We start from the raw sequence: 25,755 nt of genomic DNA on the forward strand, positions 1-25,755 counted from the left end.
CAGGAATTAAAATCCATCCTAAATCAATTAGAATTGAAAAGCTTAAGCCATGGTTTACAAATAAATCAAGATAAAATCAAAATAATGATTTTAAACAACACAGAAGAGATAGATATAGAAGGAATTGAAATTGTCGACAACCTCAACTACCTTGGAGTGATAATAACAAAAAAAGATGGATGTAAAAAAGAGATAAGAAGAATAGCACTAGCTAAGAAAGTGATGACTGATTTAACTGAGATCTGGAAAGACAGGAACATCTCCAAAAAGATCAAAATTAAGCTTGTAGAAACATTAGTTTTTTTTTTTTTTTTTTATCTTTCTCTATGCTTCTGAGTCTTGGACAATGGCAAAAGATGATAGAAGAAAAATTGAGTCATTTGAGCTCTGGTGCTGGAGAAGAATGTTAAGAGTGTCTTGGGCAGAAAAATGAACAAACAAAAGTATCCTAGAACTGAATATTCACAAGACTGACAAACATAACTGACAAGAGAATTGTGCAATATTTTGGACACATATGCAGAAGGGAAGGCAACTGCCTGGAAAAAGAGGGGAACTCCCCCCAACAGATGAATTGACCAAATATCAAGAATCACCAGACTTAAACAGAACAAGCAAGAGAAGAAGCATAGGGGAGAAAGAAATAGTGAAGCATCATCAGGAAGATCACAAGTTCTCAGACATGAGGAGACCCAAGAGAGCGAGTGCTGCTATCTATTGGTTATTCATAGCTTATTTTAACAGTATTAACAACACCGAAAGACAAACTATTTTATTAAAAAAAAATATTTACTAATTGGCTTATATTTTGTTGAATTTCAAATCAGGATCTTCAGAGCATAAAGCAGCATGTTATAGTTTACATGTGACAATGAGTAAGTGAAACAATTCAAATTGTTGTGCACAAAAGATCTAGAGTTCCAATTTGGTGTCGTCTAACATTGTAAAAAAAGAAAAAGTATCACAGCTATGTAGGAGTTGATCTTAAGATAACAGTCTCCCAAATTTTTGGAAAATTAATGCAAACATACTTGTTCAGATTAGGAGACTTCTTCATAGTAATGACTGACTATAAAAATAATTTTTCTAGTGTGTAACTACTTCTAAATAACACATTCGTTTTTTTCCCCATCTAATCCTGTGTGAAGGGGTGTCCAACACGTGGTTGGGCTGCAGTCCTGACTTGCCATAATAATGGTAGGAAATGTATTTTTTTATGTTCTCCAAAACGAATGTTAATAGATCTTCCTGTCTGCCCATAGTAGGCCAAGTCACAGTCAAGAGGAACTTCATACACTCCAGGATATGCTAGAGGATGGAGTTTATACTTAGGAAAGCAGATCAGAGCTGCTAATTTAACATGTGGTTTGAATAAATTAAAGACACCAAGAAATTATATACTTGGTTTAATCTTTTACACCTGAAGTATCTTCAAGCCTGGGGCAACTCATGGCAAAGGTGGACTAAGTTCTCATCACTTTCCTTAGTATCCCATAATGCAAAGCACATACATCTCCTTGCAGACATGTATAATGCTATGCATTATGGGAAGGGTCACTACCCAGACCGGTTTTGACCTTTATTGAGGTCTCATCAGTGGGAGCCAGACCTATAGGTGATACCAAGGTTGAAGTAATGCAGAAGTCATATTTTTATATACAGGTTGCCAAAAGGTATCACACCTTATTATTATAATACTCTGGGTTAGAGATAGATAGTTGTTGAAAGTTTTTCCACTTGGTTATACTATAAAAAGATACCAAGAAATTATATACTTGGTTTAATCCTTTATCCAAGTGTAAGCAAACAAAGTTTGTACCACATTTCAACAATGTGGTTTGAATGTGTGTGAAGGCCATATTTTATTAGTACTTTGGCTACCTTTTTTTGTTATACCTTATACCTCTGATATAGGGAATAGTAATGTTTTGTTCTTGCATATTAGAGGAGGGAGAAGTAATGGAGCTATGTAGTATTTTATCTATTTTGTAGGAATTGTAGCCATTTGCCAAGAAAGTATGGCACAGATATTTAAGTTCTATGGAAAAAGTTATATCATTAGAGCAATTGGCTCTGGTTCTGTGTGTGTGTGTGTGTGTGTGTGTGTGTGTGTGTGTGTGTGTGTGTGTGTGTGTGTGTGTGTGTGTGTGTGTGTGTGTTTTTAAAATACCATACTGTTAGGTTAGATGAAGATGTGGTTGTTTATGTAGATATCTTCTGTCTATGTGTGCATGTGTGTGTGGTTGGCTTTCTGTAAATGAAAAAAGATAATGATCCATCTGAAAGGCAGGTGACTAATGTGTTAAGAAAAGGCAAACAGTTATTAGATTCTTTTTCTACTATGAAGTGAATTTTGGGATGTTGGCTGTTTAGGTAGGTGACAAAAGCATCTAAAATGTCTTGTCCATGGGACCAAATGGTAACCACACTAGGAACTTGTATGTAGCTATGGTTTTTTGTTTTCAAAGTGTTCCATGCAAAAGTTAGCTAGGGGGGGGGGGGATGAACCCATAGCAGTAACATTAATCTGTTTGTAGATTTTTTTCTTCCCATGTAAAGTAACCTGCATGCATAGTAAATTTAAACAATTCAAAGATATCAGGGCAAAATTTGACTTTATTGAATTAAGAGTGTCTATTAGTTATACATTAGTAAATAAAATCATTATATTTGAATTTTTTAAGGATATAATTTTTAACTAATGATTTGAAATGGACTGAATTTTTTTACAAAAGTACAAGAGTTGTTAGTAAGGGGGGGGAGCAAGAGACTTAGCTTGGTCAAGTTTATAAGAAGGACTATCTACATTATCAACTATAGAACATAGGGGAATATTAGGTTTGTGGATTTTAGCTACTCCATAAATGCAGAGTGGTTTAACATGAACCAGTTTTATTTTGCTGATAATTTATTTTGCCAAGAAGTCACTTTTTTCAATGATTTGAGGACTTTTTTCCCCCTTTGAGACATAGTGGATCTCAATCTATAATTTGGTAAGTAGAAATGTCACATAGGAAATCTTGCATTTTTTTTTTTTTTTTGTAATCCTCTTAAATAAATAAATTCTGTATGATGATACAGCGTTCCCCCTTTATACGAGAGTTCACAGTACCATCTAGTCCCCCCCCAAAATTTTATCTGGGCTCCAGAACTGGCACAGGCTGATGAATCAGATCTATGGCTGGGTCAGTATTCCTGACTGTAATCCGTGTGTGTCCTCGGACCGGTTTTCCTGCTTGCGGGATGAAAAACACCAGAAAACCTGGCAGAAAAAACCCTGCTGTCCATGCCCAAGACCAGCTAACTTGGCTATGGTTGAGGAAGATCCTTGAGCTCCTCACGTCGTTGACAGGAATCGAACCTAGGACACTCCTTCCCCAGGCATATGGTTGCGAAGTGCAAAGCCACTAGGCTAACCATGCAGACTGTAATCCTCTTGATCCATGATAACTGTCGCATTACTATTAGCAGCGTAATAACAATATTTTTATGATTATATAACATTTTTAAGGCAGCTATTTCATTCTGCGATATGTTACTTTTTGGTGGTTTAGGATGCTTGCTATGTCTAAACACACATTATTAGCCATCGAAGGTGAAAGACTGTAGATGCTCTGTTCTACTTTCATCATGATTTCTAGTTTTGGAACTTGTTTGGGTGTAACAGCAAAGTTATGATCCAGAATGAGAGCATTCTTAGCTTCTTCTGTAAGCACCTGTGACCTATTGATTTTTTATATAAAATAGTTTGTTTGGTGTTGATAATACTGTTAAAATAAGTTATGAATAACGTTCAACACATAAGCTTGTTTATTAAACAAGCTTATGTGTTGATGCCTATATATGTATACATAAGTATGTATGTATACATGCATTGCAACATACCTTGTGACCTACAGTTATCCTTGCATGACGTAATTATCAAAAGATTCAAAACCTGTGAAAAACTGCACTTTGCTTTTTGTATGATAATTTCTGTACTGATGCTCATCTGTCCCAGGTCTGATTGTCACACCCACATTTCACTGTATCCCCCACTGTGCGGACACCTCTAGTTTCCCTGATTTTGCACCTACCATTTTGCACCTACCAATTTTGTACCATCTAGTCCCCCCAAATTTTATCCAGGCTCTGGAACCAGCATAGGCTGGCGAATCAGACCTATGGCTGGGTCAGTATTCTTGACTGTAATCCGTGTGTGTCCTCGGACCGGTTTGCCTGCTTGCGGGATGAAAAACACCAGATAAACTGGTGGGAAAAAACCATGCTATCCATGCCCAAGACCGGCTAACTTGACTATGGCTGAGGAAGATCCATGAGCTCCTCATGTCGTTGACAGGGATCGAACCTAGGACACTCCTTCCCCAGGCATATGGTTGCGAAGCGCAAAGCCACTAGGCTAACCGCGCGGACAATTTGCAAATGACAATCAGGTGAAAGATGCAGTTTTAGGCCATTTTGCAGACAAAAGTACGACTATTTTTTCAATGGCATAGAAATGTTAATTCAAAGATGTGAAAAGTGTGTTGAAATAAAGGAAGATTATGTTGAAAAGTAACACGGTTGTTTTCTTTCTATCACCTCTAAAAGATAGTCAGGCTGGAAACTTATGTAACCACCCTTGTATGATGTTGGAATTGAGAATGAAATGAAATCATTCAATCTAAATCTCAGCTCTGGCAAGGTTCTAAGAGAATGGAAAGAAAGTAAGATAGTTCCATTACAAAAAGGTGGCTCCAAGACAGAAGTAGCAAATTACAAACCAATCAATATCTCAGGAATGGTAGTTAAAGTATTGGAAAAGTTGGTTAAAGATAAAATCCAGCAATGGGTGGATGGGAATACAATACTCTATGGCGGGCAGCATGACTTTGTAAAGATAGGTTCTGCCTTATTAATTTACTAATGTTTTTTAATAGAGTGATAGAAGAATTAGATAAGGGAAATATCTACACCATGATACTGCTGGCTTTTGCAAAGCATTTTACAGAATACTGTATGGAAAACTATTACAAAAGTTGGAGCAAATGGGAATGGATATGAAACTGACAGCATGGATGTGAGCCACAAGAGACTGATAGACAACTCTCTGGTGGCTGCTGGACAAACACCAGAGAGTAGTACATGGTGGAGTGGAATTTAGGAGAATGAGGGTAACTGGTGAAGTGCCTCAGGGTTCCATACTAGGACCACTACTCTTTAATTTGTATATAGGGAAAGATTTATGGTGTGATATTAGGTTATTTGCTGGGGAAGACTATAACTGATAAAGGTGATGTAAATATTCTGCAGGGTGATTGAAATAAATTGGCATTGTGTGCAAAGGATAATGATTTAATTTAATGTTGATGTTTAATGTTGCGTTATTTAATTGATTTAATGTTGCAAAATATAAGGTTATGCACTTTGGGTTGAAAAGGCTACATCAGTATTTCCCAATGTTTTTTGGATCATGCCCCACCTCAACGCCTCAAAGATTTTGATGTGAGGCATATGCCCCATGTTGAGAAACACTGGGCTATATGCTGTATATCTCATTGATAGTACTGGATTACAGGAGATTGATCAGGCTATGGATTTGAGATAATGACATACAGTGGTATGTGCATCTTCTTAGGTTTTGTAAATATAGTGACATACTTGGATTTTGCAAAGGCTTTTGATAGACTGCCACATGACAAGTTGATAACTAAACTGAAAAGGATGGGATTAAATACTAGATTAGCAAATTGGATAAGTTATTGAAAAATATCAACAAGTTGCGTATGGAGGCATGGTATCCCAAAAAGAGGAAAGTCACTAGTCGTATGTGCCACAGGGGTCTGTTTTGAACATTGTTGTTTAACTTATATATTAATGATACTGGCGTGGATTAAACTGGAGATATGCAATTGTTGGCAGATGATGCAAAATTGGACAAACAATGAGGAGTGGGCAACTGAGTGGAACTATCAGTTCAATGTTGCATAGCATATGGTTCTGAAATTTGATATTCAACGATGGAATGCAAAGTATACAATTTTGAAGGAAGTAGATGAGATGACAGACCTGGAAATGGTGGTGGTGGTGGAAAAAAGTTTAGGTCACACTGAACAAGTTATGAAGTCATCACATTGCATTATGGAAATCATATTGAGAACTTTGATATGCATAAATAAAGAGGTTATGATTCCCTTGTAACTAATATTTTAATTAATGACAGCATAATAGGCCATCCCTGGAAAACTGCATAAGGAAGTAAGGAAGATATAAGCAAGGCTGCAAGTAGCAGGCTGTTTTCATGGAGGGTGGCTGATGAGTGGAATGCACTGCCTGAGATTGTGGTTAATGTGGACATGATGAAATGAGTTTACAGCACAGACCAATAAGCTTGTGTTTGACAGTGCCAATGCACAAATTCCAAAAATTTACTTTGGCAATTTGGTAATATTTGTAATATCTAATTACAATTTACAATTTGATTACATACAATGATCCTAAGTCATTTCTAAATAAAATATACAAATTAAGTGTATAGTAAAATTTATCTCAAAAGTTCATTCTTTGATGAATCTTATGCATAATAAATTACCCTAAACAGACTAAAACTTTGGAATATTTTGCTATACAAAAGCATAATAGATATGAAAATTTGAGAATATAAAAAAAAATGAATCTAAACAATACTTACAGGAATAGTCACTAAATCATGCCTTATAAATATTCGATCTGGATGAACCAGCTGGAGGAAAAAATCAAGACCTTAATGATTATAACTATTCAGAAAAATTATGTAATAAAACTATAATTAAATACTCATGCTCTTAATTTCCAAAAATTTCACAGAATTTTTAACAATATTAATTCTTGAAATTTTGAAGAATCACATGCCTTTGAATAATTTTTAAATTATATTTAACTCAATCTTTCTTTCTTTTGACAGTCACATTAAAGGTTAACAAAAAACAAATTAAAATAAACTATAAACTTAATAAATGACTATTGTCACCAGTAAGCACAAAGCAATATAACTGACTATTAACCTCACAACACCAAGCTTCACTGTGGTCCTCTTGTATTAACTGATTAATTAAAAACAATGTGTGCATATTTAAATTAAAAAACTAATAAGGTTACAATAAACTTAAAATGAAAATTGTAATACTGATATTGAATTTCAGTTGGGGAAAGACAATAAATAATCCAAGTTAAGTTGCTAAATATTAAAGACCACAGAACTAGTCTTAGATTATTAATATGAAGGATACCATTAGTCTATTATTGTTATAGTCAGACAGAACTAAAGCTAAAAAGTTTCAAAATTTTATAAGAGAGCTGATGAGAATATAACCCTCAGCATCAGAATTGTATGCACTACTTACAAGACAGCGACCCCATAAATTCACCTTTTATTAGTGCTTTTAGCATTAATTAATGCCATCCATCAACAATGGGCTGTAACAATTAATTTTTTTTATGTATTTTAAGGGAGGTCAAAATTTAGGAATGAAGATATGCGATCTGAGTTTCTTAAGGCATAAATGTGCCAAACTACAATTGATGCCAGTCAAAAGTGAATGTGAGAACAGATTATGAGAGTGCTAACAATTTTGTTCTTAACCTTAGAGTTACTGTTTCTGAGGTAATTTGACTTGCATCCATATCCAGTGAACTTCCCTCTGTCATGCTTAATGCTGAGGAAGGACTTGGAAGCTCAAGTAACAGAAATTCTCTAAAGAAACATTGCATAATTTCTGATGCCTTCAGAATTACCAAACAAAGAAAAACTGTTCAGTGATTTCTAAGCTGCTGTAAGCATATATATATATATATATATATATATATACATATACACACATATACATAAATGATTTCATATAAAACCAGGTGTAAGACAAAGGTGCAGGATATCCCCACTGTTATTCGTCATCAGGGATACTATCCTGTCCTGTCTGAAATGAAAAATTTATTGAAAAAGTTCATCAATCCTATGAAACCCTTTAGTAACTCATGTGTTTTTATAATATCTCTTCTTTTCTACCTATCCACCACTCTGCAACTCATAAACCTTCAATCTATCCTCATAGGGACACTCTGCATATCTATCACCACTTTGGTCACTTACCTCTGGATCAACTCCACCTCCCTCCTCCATTACCAAGAAACCAAGTGATGAAATCTGCACATAGTCCAGATGTAGTCACATCAAAGCCTTATAAAAGAAGGACAATAACTTTTGTCTCTAACTTGTCAGCATGTTTCTTAGCATCAAGTAATCTTTTTAGCCATTCTACCTACTTTTGCATCATGTCCTCTGAACTTTATATCTGTCCACCATCACCCCTCTCCAAATTCCCAATCTCAGTTTCTCAATCCAATACTATCTATGGAATGCACAACTTATAAATTTTTCATTTCAAAAAGTATATCTTACACTTCTTCATATTAAACTGACAAACATTATCTTTTTCCTACAACATCAATCTATTGAAATTATACTAAAATCATCCAGCAAAATCTCTACATCACCTTCATTAACTACTACTACCTGTAGTCACCTACTTTCTCAAGGAATTTACTCTGCCATAATACTCTTTGAGATCTGTCAATCAGCCAGCCTCTTATTATTATTATCCATGTCATCAGCTTCATGTTCATCTCTATTTCCTTCGACTGACATAATAAAGTTCCATGTAGTATCCTGAAAAATACTTTTGCAAAGTCCAGCAGTATCATGATGTAGCCAATTCCTTTAATTCACTTGTCATTAATCAAGAAAGTGCCCAAATTCTTTAATTAAGCACCACTCCTTGAGTTACTAATCAGTTACTGGTAATTTTCTACTTCCGTATTGCAGCCTCAATTATATAATGGAATTATCTTGAAAATTGACATGGACAAAAAAGAGAGGAATTAACTAAAGCACTCAAGTAGCAGTACACAAAACAATGTGTTAGAACAAACCAATTTTAACTTCAAATCAGAAAGTTGGTCCAAAGACCACAGATATATAACAATTCTGAGCAATATTAGGTGAGTGAACAGATAAACCAATGACGTTGAAAGTTTATTTTCACTTGGTTAGACTATAATAAATTCAGTTTAATCCTTTATCCAAGTGTGAGCAAACAAAGTTTGTGCCTGAAAGTGTCTTCAGGACTGGGGTAAGGTAGTACAACACCGGGAAACTCGTTGCAAAGATGGAGCAGGCTTACGTAGTGGCCCTTCCCTTAATGCATAACATTATACATATCTGCAAGGAGATGTGTTTTGCATTATGGGAGATACTGAGATAGGAGTGATGTAATCTTGCTCCACCTTTGCAACGAGTTGCCGGGTAGTTTGCACCTGAAAGTATCCTGAAGATACTTTCAGGTGCAAACTTTGTTTGCTCACACTTGGATAAAGGATTAAACTAAATTTATTATAAACCAATGAAAAATAATATTTAAAATTAAGAGAACAGAAACATTGGTGATTCCCTTATTACAATTAGATGCTGCATTGCCAATTTGTTTTTGAATAACAACATAATAATACTGACACACAATGGGAATGTCCATAAGCAAAAGGCCAGTGAGAAATGTTTGTGCTACTTGCTGAAATGTCTTTTGCCTAACAGACAAATTGTTCTCAACATAGTCATATACATTTCTTCAAACCAATCAATTGAAGATATTAATTTTACTCACTTCATTATTCTGCTTTATACCAAATCTCAGAAGTCTAATGTGGAACAAACAAACAAGAATACAAAGACTGTACAGAGTAACAGGACACTACATTAACAGCTACAATGATTTCTATAAATTAAGGGTCAAATAGAAAAATCAAGATGATAATGCTATGCATTATCATCTTGATTTTACAGGATAAATGTCTTACATTTATCCTGTAAAATGTAAGACATTTTACAGGATAAATGTCTTACATTTTACAGGATAAATGTCTCCCCTATCACACTTGCATATGGATGAACACAGGGATCCAAGACCTCGTTTCTATAAATTGCAGCATTCACAGTTCCAGGGAAGCACTTACAGGTCAGTGCATCCACCCAATGAAATACCTCCCCAAACCATCACAATACTTTCACTATAAGTATCCCTTTCGTGAATATCCCTGAGTGATTGGTATCAAATTGGGACTCATCATAAACAATACTGATCCCATTGGTCTTAGATCAGATTGACTGTGGAGTCTGGTCCATTTCAAACATTCCTTCCTGTGGTATGGGGATAGGGGCACACAGACTACCAGCTGCTTAGCATATAGACTATCTTTGTAAAGCATTCTGTGCACAGTGGAAGCAGATACCAATGTTCCTATAGTCAATGCAGGATCAGTTCACAGATGATTTTGAGTAATACTCCTGTTTCGATAATTGCAGATATTAGTCACTGACTGCAGTTGTAGCCTGTGGCCTTCCTTCACTGTATCTCTGGGATATAGTTTGTGACTGTTGGAATTGGTTCCACAGTCTGTGAACCACAGAACAACTCACATGCAACCATCTGACTAATTCCACCTGACTTTGGCTGCCCTGTAGTCTTACAATGGCTTACCATCTGAATTCATCAGTTAACTGACGTCTTTTAGCCACATCCAAGAATTTTGCTACCATAAAATGTTTTGGTTTCACTCCAGATATGAAATGGAAAACTACTTCAAAATGCCTGTAAAAATGCAGCATTTCTTGGTAATGCATACTTCTTACATAGTTTCAAAGAATATACTCATGTCTCTTTCAACACAAAAATGCATTATGTCATATAAGTGCTACATATCTTGATAAAATTATGTGAAAACTTGACCACCCTCTATAAAATTATCATCTCTCTCTCTCTCTCTCTCTCTCTGGGATGGACTGGAATGTCAAGTACAGGCCAGGTCAGCATATCCAATGACAACAGTGTATGGACTGGTTGTCATGTCAAAGAAGGAATGATACAAATACTTGATATATAGCACACTGGTGAGGAGTATGTCTAGAAGAGTGGAAAGTGCCATCAGGAGGAAATAAGAGTGCATACTACTGAGATATGAACAATTTAGGTTTAAAGTGTTATAGTGCTGTCTCAACAGTTATTTCAACATAATCTGTGTGTGTGTGTGTGTGTGTGTGTGTGTGTGTGTGTGTGTGTGTGTGTGTGTGTGTGTGTGTGTGTGTGTGTGTGTGTGTGTGTGTTTATATATATATAAAAAATTGTGAAGTAATTAGATGAGTTTATTTTAAGCACTAACAGCTGAAAATGTATTTAGATGATGTTGCTTTTTTTTAAGAAGAATTATAAATTACACTACATATCAGATATCTGCATAATTAGAGTATGCTGAAATTAATAAGAATTAAGAAAACAATCAACAATATACAATCTTTTTTTTTATCTTCTTCATAAAAATTGCTTGACACAGGCAAACCTAATTAATATTCTATGCTGCAAACTAGTAAAAAAACATAAGAATAGAAATAGAAAGAAATATCTCTGTTCATTTGCCTAGTAATCTGCTTTTAATTTATGTGCCCAATTATTTATCAAATTATTTAGCAAACTTACATCCTCTACTCCATCAATAAGGTGTTCTATTTCTTTCATTTTATGAAGCATCTGTTCTTGCTGTAGAGCCTCTCTTTCCATGTGGTTAATGTTGACAGCAAGGTCATGGACCTCCTTCTGTGCTAAAACCAGCAAGTGGTGGTCTGGGTGGTCCACATGGGTGTGTTTTAAAAGTTCCTGGTTGTATAAAAGAAGACAAGAAAATGGAATGGTATAAACCTATCATTAACTTCTAGATTTCAAAGAAATATATATTCATCTTAATGTCACTGATTGATTCATTTGGGCAATAATTAAATATAGTGCAAAATCTTATATATATTCAGGTACATGATTAAAAAATAAAAACCAAGTATTTTTTAAATAAAATTAAATTAGCATATTTATCAGAAACCAAGGTTTTCAGAGATACTTTTTCTTTTGTCTTCAAATGACATCTGACACATGTAATTTGTTCTTTTGGAAAGTTTTCCAACTTTTTTCTCTCATTCACTTATGAAAATAGAGATAATATACATGTAGTATGAACAGAAATAATAGTATGAATAGAAAACAGACACAGAACCTAATAAAACAGTTGACATATCAGCAAGATGTTTTCAGCGCATTTAATAATTATGATAATTGTGAATTACATAACATTTTGATTTCTTTTTAATGTGCATTCAGGTTACAAAAAAGTGCATGCTTCCCTATGAATGATCATTTTTTGCTGTATGGATACTAGTCTACAAAATGTATTGATACATTTTATAGACTAGTACCTACATATTGTAGTTGATAACAATGACAAACTTTGAAAAGATTTAGGTTTGATTTTCATCACAATATGAGAGAAACATTTATAAAGGCAAGCTTAGTGAATCATGAGAAGAGATGCATATATCTTGGGTTTTTCATCCTGTACAATATGCAACTGGCCAGATATGTGCAAACATAATATGCTCATCTTGTAGCATTAGTTGATTTTGCATAATCTAAACTAACTAACAACTAACTATAAGTTAAATTTACATAAAACTGAAATGAAACAGTTTTTTCCAGATGAACCATAAAGTACCATGCAGAAGGTGCTGTCTTATTCCTTGAAATAATACACAAATTATATTGTGCAAAAAGTAAATATTTATTTTATATAAAATAATGAACAGCATTCCACACTGAATTGTGGAATGCTGTCCCATCATAAGAATGGAATTGGCGATTAGTTGTGTGTTCATCCATTTTCATGTTACTATTTAGAAAGAGAATGATATTTAGAATCAGGAAAAGTTAGTAGTGTGGAATGTAGAGAGGATTCTGATTATATCCTCTCTACAGAGATTGCAAAAGTAACAACTGTAGAGCATCACATATTGGAATTGGTACTAAGAAGAGTAATAATAAACATAAGGCTACACTGTTCGGAAATGCATTGTTCTGCTAATATATAAATGCAAGTATACCGTTAAAGGCAGGGAGAAAAAGTCTATGACATTAGTTGATTGGTTTTGTTTATCCACAAATCACTGGCATTAGTAAAGTCTAGTTCACCAAAAAAAAAAAAAAAAACACAGAATTTCAAAAGTGCAGCCATTCTGGAAAACTAAAAGAAAGAAACAACCTAGGAAAATATTGCTGACAGCAATTATGCTCACCCAAAGCAAACAATCAGACAAAAAGTAGTGGCTTTAAAGGTAGCAATGTGATGTAAAAGTAAGAAGGTAGAGAGGGGGTGATATGATAGAGATGTACAAGTTGGTAAGGGGGTTGTTATAAGATCAATGTTGAAGAGGTTTTTCATAAAATGGTGGGAGATCAGAGGAGCACAAAAGGTCATCCCTGGGAGCTGTATATGGAGGGTGTGAACAACAGAGGGAGAAGCAGATTTTTTACATGCAGAGTTGTGAATAATTGGAATGCCTTGACTGAGAGTGTGGTTTCTGCAAAGAATTTGAATGTGTTTAAGGTGTGGTATGATGATGTGTGTATGACAAAGGGACCTCCTAGATGAGTCTTTAACTTCATGGAGTCCTAAGGTAATAATAATAATAACAGTGAAATGAAAATGACAGTGGATTATATAGGTGACTGACCACCTAAGCATATTAACAGGTTTTATGAATGAGCATCACTATCATAAAAAAAAAGGAAGATAACAGTAACAAGTATCTTAGACAACTGCTAATTTATATGTTAATTATACTATAAATGGTTTGAAGAAGGGATGAAATTCAGTTGTTTTCAGGTGAATGGCAAGCTGTTAAGAGAAATAAAGAATGATTTAAATGAATTCAAGAAGAGATATGATAGATATTGTTTTGATAGTTTAGATCTCGTGCAATGAGTCTACTGACTCCATGGAGATACCCGTAATAATAATAATAATAATTTTAATATCATATCCTTTCAGGATAATAATAATAATAACAAAAAAAAAAGGAACTAGCATTCAGAAAACACAATTTAAGAGAGTCAATGCTTCCTTCATCGTCATGGAAATCAATAGTGATGAGGAAAATACTAATTAGCAGAGACAGAGGTTACTGCTCCACTATACAAGGTCAGACCACACCTGTGCTACTGCTCTGATTTGGTTACTGGGTTTTTGGAGTAATAGGAAACCTTCTGAATAGTCAAGAAATAAATAATTGAAGTTATATCATGTCTCAAGAATGATGGCTACATAATTAGCAGAAATTTTAGCTAAGAATTTTGAATGGCTCACATTTCATTTTTGTTAGATCTATGTACTTAAATTTCTTTGCAAATATACATTATGATAAGTATCTGGTCATTTGAACAACATTTGTTCATTGGATCTACAACACACCTAATGCTAACTTATATGTTAATTATACTATAAATAGTTTGAAGAAGGGATGAAATTCAGTTGTGTTCAGGTGAATGGCAAGCTGCTTTCACACACTGTTTTCACACACTGTTTTCACACACTGTTCCCGCTCTTCTCATTTCTTCACTTAATACTACACTTCTCTTACAAAGAAATAAAGAAATATCCAATATGAAATAGTTGCTTCTAAGAAAAAACTATAAATGGCTAGTTGATAAAAACCTCCCACAATGAGTCTGCCGACTCCATGGAGGGTCTGTAATAATAATAATTATTATTATTACGGACAACTCCAAGGAGTCCTTAAACTCATCGAGGGAGGCCCTAAACATTCATCTCAAGAACTATCCAACATTTGCACAGCATCTATCATACTTTGCTTTGAACTCATTCACAGTCATGGCGCCCACAACAGACTGTGTCAACCTATTCCACTCATTCACCACTCTCCAAGCAAAAAAAACTAGTTCTAACACCCTTGCTAACTACACTCTTATTCAATTTCCATGGCTGGTCCCTAGTTCTCCAACTAACAAACCTGTTCTGAAAAATTCTGAATTAATCTTGTAAAAACCCCCTCAGTAATTTGTATGTCTCAATCATATCACCCCTTTTACACCTATCAACCAGTTTCTGTAACCCACAAATCATCAACCTGTTCTTGTAAGGTTCATTCCATAATAATAAGTAATACCACCATGGTAATGAACTAAATTACTGATACTTATGGTAGACATATTCATTTGTGTGGTGGTTAGACTTTGCCAGCTACCAACTTATGGTTGGTAGCTCTAAGTGAACACTAAAATAGATCTCTCATTTTGTAGTTTGAATATAAAAAATATTAATATTTGTAATTAAAGATTAATTACATTACACAACTAGACAACCAACCACTGTATGTTGTCAAGTGTTACATTTAGACATGTTAAAATGATAAATTAACAAAGGAAATTAAATAAAAAAATACTATGTTAAACATCAAACAGCTAATCTCACTACCAAAACTTCACATATATACTAGCTGCAAATACAAAGTAATACTGCATTAAAATATTTATTAGTGTAGCTATGTAAGACTAATATTTGTTCAGAGGTTTTTGTTTCTATTATGATTTGTTGTGATATCTATGATTAATAGTACTATGCATACTTTCTTAAACTCACCATAATAATGACGAGTGTAAGAAGAGAAAAGTAACTGATGAAAACTGAGATTTTAATATAATGTAGCCTGCTTTCTTTTACATTATTTTTAAAATTCAATGGTTCCCAATCCCTGATTTAAACTACAAACTGTTTAATGCACACACTAATTCACAGAGCATAGCTTAAATGGTTACACATTTCATGAAATTTTATATGTTTGTATACCAATGCTAGAAGTATAAGAAACAAGGCAGATGAAATGATTGCACTAATTGCATCTGTTCACACAAGGATTGTCGGAATAAGTGAGACATGGTTGGAAGAGGATGACATCCTCACAGAAATAGAGATGGAAGGGTATGATGTGTTTCGTGAGGATAAAAGGGGTAAAAATAGAGGAGGGAGTGCTATTTATGAATGACAGAGAAAGCGTTATGTCCATACAAAGTAGAGATGCAAGAAGGAAATAGTGGCAGTGGTTTTGAGGCAGTATGGTGTGAGATAGAGGTGAATGGAATCAAATACTTGGTGGGATGTTGTTATAGACCAGGTAATGTGGATGGTAGTGATAGTGAAATGTATAGTCAAATTAGCCAAGCAAATAAGAAAATGGTGATCCTTATGGGTGATTTTAATTATGGCAATATAGACTGGAATGATGAGATAGCAACTGGAAGTAAAGAAAATGAGTTTCTTGAGTTTTTGAGGGATAACTACCTCAGACAGTATGTAACAGAGGGCACATGAGGATTAAGGGTCTTGGATTTGGTCATCTCATCAGGGGATGTGGTTATAAATGAGGTGTCAAATCATCCACCAATTGGTGAGAGTGACCATGAGATGATTACCTGGGTGGTTGCCAGCAATGCGAGGACCCCTGTGAGAAAGGGGTATATGTGGAGCTACAAGGGGGGGGTGATTATGAGGAGCTCGGGAGACAGCTTGCGGGTGTGGCATGGTGTGAGGAGCTAGCTGGAAGGGAGATCGATGCGGCTTGGGGGATTTTCAAAAACTATCTAGAAGATGCAATGTCTATGTGTATTCCAGGGGTGAGAGGGTTAAATAAGGTAGGTGTGAGATGGATGAATGGGGAGATTGGGCATGTGATGCAGAGAAAAGGGGCATTGTGGAGGTAGCATAAGAGAAGTGGAAATGGTCAATTTCATGAGGTCTACAGAGACCGGGCAGGGAGGGTGGCTTGGTTGGTGAGAGTGGCTAAAGAGAGGTATGAATAGCAGTTAGCTAATGAAGCCAAAGGAAATCCTAGGGGAGTTCTTTTGATGCGTGGCCAGCAAGAGAAAGAGTGCTTGTGGAAGGATGACACTGATTGGAGAAAATGGTATAAAGACAGCTGTTGCGGAGTGTGTGGTGGAGATACTTGATGAGCGGTTCATAAGGATCTTTCAGTCTTGTGAATGTGACTTCATGGAGAGATTGAGAGCAGTTGATGATGGGGAGGGGAGACAGACTGTGGCTGAGCAGGAGGTGTTTGGGGAGTTGAGTGGACTGGATGTGAGTGGGGATGTGGGACTTGATGGTGTATCATCGCATGTTCTGGGGGAGTGTGATGGGGAGTTGACACCTGCCTTGACACATTTTTTTAATACGAGTCTTGCACTTGGTCAAGTTCCTAAAGAGTGGAAGGAGGGCAAGATTGTGCCACTTCATAAAGGAGGTGATCGAACTCAAGCATCAAACTATAGGCCTATCTGTGTGTCAGATGTTGTGGTTAAGTTGTTGGAGAAGCTTGTGAAAACTAGGATCCAGAGTTGGGTTGATAACAATGGTATTATCTTTGATGGACAGCATGGATTTGCTAAAGGGAGGTCATGTTTTAGTAATCTACTTATTACAATAAAGTGACTGCTTCCTTGGGCAGAGGAAAACGATACACAGTAGTATACTTGGATTTCGCAAAGGCTTTTGATAGAGTACCTCATGATAGGTTGACAGTTAAACTAGAGCAGATGGGGTTGGATATTAGATTGGTGCATTGGATTGGAGACTGGCTATCTGATAGGTATCAACAAGTTGTGTATGGGGGGGAGTGATATCCAGGAAAAGGAAAGTCACTAGTGGAGTGCCTCAGGGGTCTGTTTTAGGTCCATTACTGTTTAACTTGTATATTAATGATATAGGTGAAGATTTGGATGGAGATATTCAGTTGTTTGCAGATGATGCAAAGTTGGGACGAATCATGAAGTGTAGTGAAGATGTTGTGGCCTTACAGGAAGACTTGAATAGATTGAGTGATTGGGCACGGAAATATGGATGTGAATTCAATGTTGCAAAATGTAAGGTTTTAAAATTTGGAAAACAAAGATGGGATGCAGAATTTATGCTTGGTGAGAATATATTGTTGGAGGTAGAGGAAATAAGAGATCTGGGGGTGATAGTGGATAAGGATCTAAAATTTAGGGGACACATCGCCAAAATTGTGAAGACAACACAAAGGCTTCTGGGAATGATGTGGAGGACACTGATGTGTAGAGGTAGGGAGATTCTTGTTCCATTGTATAAGGCTTTGATTAGGCCGCACATGGACTATTGTGCCCAGATTTGGTCACTGGGTTTTCAGAAGGATGAAGAGATGTTGGAAAGGATCCAAAGGTGACTGACTAAGTAGTTTCTGACCTCTGGAATGTCGAGTATGAGGAAAGATTGAGAAGATATAATTTGCAGAGTCTGGTGGACAGGAGGAAGAGGGGAGATATGATAGAAACCTGCAAGTTGGTACGGGGTTGTTATAGGATCAATGGTGGAGAAGTTCTACAGAGAATAGCGGGAGATCAGGGGGGGGGGAACCAGAGGTTATCCCTGGAAACTGTATAAAGACGGTGTGAGTAGGGGAGTGAGGGGCAGGTTTTTTTCGTGCAGAGTTGTGAATGATTGGAATGACTTGCCTGAGAGTGTGGTGTCTGCAAGGAGTTTTAGTGTGTTTAAAACACAGTATGATAAGATGTGTGTGTGTGATAAAAGGACCTCCCAGATGAGTCTTTGACTCCATGAGGTCTTGGGGTAATAATAATATATGCTTATTATTTTTTTTCTTTTGTTTTTCTCATACACACATATACAAACATGATTTCTCAATTCAATATTGAGGAAGATACTTTAACTATAGTAAAACTAAAGTATAGCTTAAGTAATAAAATTTCATGAGAATGACAGATATGCCTGTAATCTATCATGCTTGTGTATGCAGGGAAGTAATTATAATAAGAATAAAATATCTGAAAACTGAGTTATCCAGAACATCCTAGCTCTATATTCTTTCAAACCAATGGGTCACTGATAAGTGCTGTTTTATGAACATTTATATTATTATCATTATTATTATCTTCACAGAGTCAAAGACTCCATGAAAAAACCCTCATGCCTTAAATGCATTCATATTCTCAGGTAATGCATTTCTTCCATTTCTGCCATACCTTCCTTAAATGCACAAATAGTGGATAACAGATCAACATTGTATACATAAATGGACATGTTACTAGCTAGTGTTTACTAGTTATCACCTGGAGTCCTGTAGGCAACTGTTATATATGACAATCAGGCATGTTTGGAATTCTGGAGAGCTGTTGTAACCAATTTTCCAAATTTTTGGATATGATTGATGCAAGTGGGTCCATCCCCTATGTAACATGTCAAGCATGTTGGGAATGATTCAGTTATGGTTAGTGGAACTCTAGAGTTCTATATACAACAGGAACAGTTATGTATAGCATGACTAAAGTCCTGGTAGTTCAGTTGCATCCTATCAGAAAATTTACTGACATTGGTATTAAGTGAAGTGAGTGGACACACCTTAAGCAACCAGGAGTCCTTCAGGATAGCTGGTGATCAACTGATAAATATAACTAGTACAGAATTACAGCTATGGTTATTGCATCCCATCATTGCTTACCAAATCTCAAAACCTTACATGTTGTAACATTGAACTGTTAGTTCCACTTACCTGCCCATTCATGCAATCTATTCAAATCTCCTCCTGTAAGGCCAGAACATCTATTTGACTCTGCATTGCTCTCCACAATTTTGTATCATCTGCAAACAGCAGCAGATCACTAGTTAAGCCCATCTCATAATCATTAACATTATCATTGAACAACAATGGTCCCAAAACTGACCCTGCAGTACACCAATAGTGACCTTCCTCTTTTGGGATACAGCATCCCCTTATACAGCTTTCTGATACCTATCTGACAGCCAGTCACTGATCCAAATCAAATGTCTGTTATCCAATCCCATCTGTTTCAATTTATTTACTAGCTTATATGTGGCAGCCTATCAAAAGCTTTTGCAAAATCAAAGTACACATTGTACATGCATCTCCCTCCCCTGTCCAAGGTATTTGTGACCTTTGTTATAGTACATAACTAAGTTAATAAAACACAATCTCCCTTTAACAAACCCATGCTGATAACCACAGAGAATACTGCTGTTATCAATCAACTTCTGTATCTTACTTCTCGTTATTCTCTCCAGTACGTTCACCACAACTCCATACACACTGGCCTATAATTTGAAGTAACAGTCTTATCAACACCTTCATGCAGTGGAACAATTTTACCTTGTTTCCACTCCCATGGAACACGTGCTGTTGTAAGACTTATTAAACAGCATGCCAATTCCCCGGAACATTTCCTTAAGATGTGTGGTGATATATCATCAAATCCTATTGCCTTACTGACATCAAGGTTATTTATTTCCTTAAATACCTCCTACTCACTCACAATTAAGCCATCCTCTCCTATGTCCTCTACACTTAAGTTCCTCATGATTCCACAGGATTCCATCAGGATGAAACACCCTTATAAATTGATCCTGAATATCTCAATAATATCTTCTGCAGCAGTTACCATTCTACCATTTTCATCCATTAACATCATCTTACCATGATTCGTCTTGCCATCATCTTAACATCATTCTTCCTTCTACTTGCCACATATCTAAAAAACTGTCTAGCATTTTTCTTTGCCTGATTTGCCAATTTCTGCTCATACTGCACTTTTATTTTCCTTACTAATTGAGTCACTCCTGGCTTGTTCTTTATACTCTTCACATAACTGATTATTACCATTATTCATCCTGTACTGTCTCCAAAGTACCTTCTTTTTCCAGATTTCATGCTTAAATCCCTCATTCATCCATTTTACATCTACGTTATTCAGCCTTTCAGCCTTCGGAATACATTCACACATTGATGCTATTACGTATTTCTTTGTCAGTTCCCAAGCAGTCTTTATTTCCTTACTTCTCAACTCCTCATTCCATGCTATAGCTCCAAGTTGTCTCCTAAATTTGTCATAATCACCATCCTTATAATTCCACATATATCCTTTCCTCAGAGAAGTCTGCATACAGCTAGCCATAACCCAGGTGATCACTCTCATCAACTGGAGGAAAGTGTGAAACTCACTTAACATTTACATCTTCTAATGAAATGATCAGATCTAAGACTCTCTATACTCGTGTGCCCTCCTTTACATACCCTGAGATAGTTGGCTTTCAAGAACTTAGGAAATTCATTTTCCTTATTCCCAAATGCTATCTCTTCATTCCAATCTATACTGCCATAATTAAAATCACCCATATAATTACTCTCCACATTCTCTGGCCTATAGCAACATCCAGCTAAATATGTATTCCTGTCAATGTCCATGTTACACTACACTGCCTCATAACCAATGCCAATATTTCCCTCTTTCATGTCTACCTTATGTGGACATAATTCCCATGCTATTATCAGCAGCACTCCTCTTCCCTTCTTGTCTTGATACAGTATTTTTCACAAGAATAGAAATATTCTTGTGAAAAATACTGTATCCTTCCATTAGAATATCATTTTCATTCAACCATGTTTCACTCATTCCAAAGATTTTGGTGAAAATAAACTCAGTGAAATCATTTCATCTCCCTTATTTCTGATATTTCTAGCATTTGTAAACAAACATAGTAGTTCATTTTTAGGTCTATAACCAGTTCTATCTCCAAGCCACATGCTAGTTGTGATTTCCACACTACACCTGCCCAATCGCCTTTATCACCACTTACCACATATATTAGCTCAGTCTCAACTTCCCCACCCACATTGCAATATACTTCATCTTCACTACCACTTTCAACATCCACTCTCCCTATGCCATGTCTCCCTGTCCACCCAGGCTCCCCCCCCCCTTTCATTTCCCTGTTTCTCTTGCATTCCTGTTCTCTCTTCATCTCTCACACTACTACTGTTTCCACTGCCAAGCACTTCTGTCTCTTCAGTACCATTCTGATTTTTCACTTCATCTCTTCCTTCTGATCTCTTGCATGCATCACACACCATGTCTGGACAATTCAGCATGGGAAAATTAATCGTGGGGAAAATTCATCATGTGAAAAATGAATTGGATGAAAATTAATCACGGGAAAAGTCATCGCAAGAAAATTTTAAATCCCATGTTCATGTCACTCACATAAATGAAAAAATAAATAAATATTTTATGTGTTATTTATTATTTCAATCATATTTAGCATTCTGAAATTTTTTATTCTGTATAAATTTATTAATATTCTTTCTTATTTAGATACTACAAGCTCTGTAGATGGAATATTAAATTTTACAAAACTGATGTATGGTGATTAGGGAGAAAGGACACCACATTTAAGAATATTTAGGGATAATAGTTATTTCCAACTAATATTTATAGTTAACTATTTCATATTAACTATTAATAGTTAGAACAGTTATTAGGGAGAATAAAATATTTAAGAATAGTTAGGGAGAAAGGGCACCATGTTTAAGAATATTTATTCTTCTAACCTTTCACTATTTTTCTGTTTTGCACATTTAGACATCCATCCAGGTCTGATATATTTTTTTATCTGAACTAATTCAGAATATGAGGTGTTTCAGTTATTGAATACATGTATTTTGAAAATGACTCCACTTTTCCTGCATAGGAAAGATATGCTGTTATCATTTACAGAACTAGTTTAAGATCATAGATGCACTTTTGAGTAATTATATTAAAGAAAATGATAATAAAATTACATAAATGCTATCATAAAGATGTAAATCAGCATAAGCTAAGTTTCCACTTACTTCAATACTAGTCTTTAGCTTTTCCTCCAATACTAGTATTTTATAACACTAAGAAATTTTGAGTCTGTGCAGTTAGCCTAGTGGCTATGCGCTTCGCAACCATATGCCTGGGGAAGGAGTGTCCTAGGTTCGATTCCCGTCGGTGACGTGAGGAGCTCAAGGATCTTCCTCAGCCATAGCCAAGTTAGCCAGTCTTGGGCGTGGACAGCAGGGTTTTTTCCCCAGTTTATTCTGGGGTTTTTCATCCCGCAAAGCAGGCAAACTGGCCTTGAGAACTTAACACTGCAGGCCATAGGATACACTGGGGCATGGGGCTGACCACCTTATCCTGTAAACGGAGTGAGGTCCGATAATCAATGAACCCTCGACACCGCAAGGTAAAAGAGGGTATAAAGAAGATGAGATGAAGAAATTTTGAATTTTATATTTAGTCTTCTTTACTAAAAAAATATATATAGATACATGCTCCCGAAGTGAAATATGTAATTAATTACTTCTCTTTTGAACCATTCAAAAATAAACTTTAATCAGAAATATCATGTCATTAACAACTAACTAGATAGCATACCCTCTCCCACCAATGAGCTGTGAATTCAAAACTCACAATGGGCATTAATGTTTATAATTGTTTTTAGGTGACAGATGAATTTCATCATCTGAAAATACTAGCTTTGGAGGAAAAGGTAAAGACTAGTATTGCAGCTGCAGATGGCCATTTACCATATGCTGATTTACATCATTATGATGGCATTTACTTAATTTTATTATAATTTTCTTTAATATAATTACTCAGAAGTGCACCTATGATCTTAAACTAGCTCTATAAATGATAACAGTATACAACATATCTTTCCTATGCAGGAAAAGTGGAGTCATTTTCAAAATTCACATGTATTCAATAACTAAAACACCTTATCTACTGAATTAGTTTGGATAAAATGTATATATATATATATACACACACACACACACACACACACACACACATATATATATATATATATGAGGGTTGTTTGAAAAGTTTAGTAAATTTCCAATAGACAGCGACACAATTAATTCATTCATACCAGTGTCAGCATGCATCATCTTTTTCATGACCCCTGGGAAAATTTTAGCCACGTGTGACGCGTAGTTTTTGTTTGGCAAACATTTAAAATGATCATGTTCACATTTTTCATAAAAATGGAGAAAAACAAGTTTCGCACAGTGATAAAACACTTTTATTTGAAGAAGTGGATGGCCACGAGGATCAAAGCCGAGTTATATGCAGTTCATGGGGACTCTGCACCAGCATTAAAGACTATTTATTTTTGGATAAATGAGTTTAAATGTGGTCGTAACTCCATCAAAGATGAAGTGTGCTCCGGATACCCGACTGAGGTCACTACGAAGGAAATGATTGACAAAATCCATGGTATCATTATGAAAGACCGCCGAGTGAAAGTGCGTGAGATTGCTGAGATTGTAGGCATCTCAACTGAACGGGTGTATAATATCCTGCACAAAAAATTGCACATGAAAAAGCTGCATGCACGATGGGTGCCGATTGTTGACTGTGACTTTTTCTTGTTCCCAAACTTAAAAATTTGACTCAGTGGGAAAAAATTTTCATCAAACAAGGATGTCATCAAGGCTGTCAGTAACTATTTTGCACAATTTGACAAATCCTACTTTTTAGATGAGATGAAAAAATTGGAAACTCACTGGACCAAATGTGTAGACCTCGATGCAGACTATTTTTGAGAAATAAAAGTGATTTTTTCAAAAAAAAAATGTGTTTAACTTATTTTTTTAGCAAACTTTTCAAACAACCCTTGTATATACACACATATATATCTCATCTTCATAGGTGTCTAAGTGCACAGAAAAATAGTGAATGGTTCACAGAATAAATATTCTTAAATATTAATTAAAATTACAATAATGGAATTAACTCAAGTAAAAAATATTATTTAGTAGTAGCATTTTCGCCTGAGTATCACAGGCATCTTCAGTACATGTATAAAGCTAATTAAACAATAAATGACAATTCCAAAAGGCACCACATTAGCTACTTAAGTGGCATCTTTTGGAATTGTAAGTTATTAAAATAAAGAACTTTTATTATTAAAAGACCAGAAGATAAATGATAAAATATACAAAGAGCCAACAAGTTTCACTAGCCACTGTCTAGCATTTTCAAGGCTGAACTGGTGTGAAAACAAATGCATTAAATTCAGCCTTGAAAAGGCTAGACAGTGGCTAGTGAAACTTGTTGGCTCTTTGTATATTTTATCATTTATCTTCTGGTCTTTTAATAATAAAAGTTTTTTATTTTAATATATCAGACCAAATATGTACAATTTATTGTAAGTTATTGTTTAATTAGCTTTATACATGTATTGAAGATGCCTGTGATACGCAGGCGAAAATTCTACTAATAAAAAATATTTTATGTGAGTTAATTCCGTTATAATTTTAATTAATATGTCTACTCATGGTATTTCCTTACTGAAATATTCTTAAATATGGTGCTCTTTCTTTCTAAACCACCCTATTCCAGTTTTGTAAATATTAATATTCCATCAACAGAAACTGTAGTATCTAAGTAAGAAAGAATATTTATAACTTTTAAGACAAAATAGAAATTAGGAAACTCACCGATCAATAAAATATTACTTTCACTGTATAAGAATAAAAATATGATGAATATCTAATTAAAATCTAAATAAATAATACATAAATACATAAAAAAACTATATTTTGTGAAATTTATATTACACTACATTTACTTTTCATATATTGATATTAATGCAATATCATTTCAATTTTCTAGTGAATAACATTTTCAGCGAATTTTTTCTGCAGTGAATTTTTTTGCATGATGAGTTTTCACTGCGATGAATTTTCCCCGCAAAGAATTGTTTGTGAACCATCATACACTGTACTTCCATCTAGCAACACTTTCTCCAGTGCATTCATATTCAGATGCAACCCATCACGCCTGTATAATTCCATTCTTCCCTAAAACACATGTCATACATTCACAAACTGTACTCCCTTCTCTCACACAGCACCGCTAGCATACCATTCATGATTTTGGCTCTCCATCTGAACTCATCATTGTCATACCTCAGCAGCACACTGACAACCTATCCCACTATACT

At 35.3% G+C, this 25,755-nt stretch overlaps 1 protein-coding gene across 1 annotated transcript in view; it reads right to left on the bottom strand.

Moving 5' to 3' along the window:
• LOC150100673 (rho guanine nucleotide exchange factor 17-like) overlaps window positions 1-25,755 on the bottom strand; it is a 425,511-nt gene that overhangs the window by 219,207 nt on the left and 180,549 nt on the right. The window contains exons 6-7 of the mRNA XM_090401857.1: window positions 11,538-11,714; window positions 6,671-6,721 (exon numbers count right to left, since the gene is read on the bottom strand). Of these exons, the coding sequence (XP_090257983.1) occupies window positions 6,671-6,721; window positions 11,538-11,714 (228 nt within the window). The remainder of the gene's footprint in view (window positions 1-6,670; window positions 6,722-11,537; window positions 11,715-25,755) is intronic.

This window comes from Typopeltis vanoorti, chromosome 12, assembly GCF_054136105.1.
Source record: "Typopeltis vanoorti isolate ZY-2024b chromosome 12, IOZ_Tvanoo_1.0, whole genome shotgun sequence".
Taxonomy (NCBI): domain Eukaryota; kingdom Metazoa; phylum Arthropoda; class Arachnida; order Uropygi; family Thelyphonidae; genus Typopeltis; species Typopeltis vanoorti.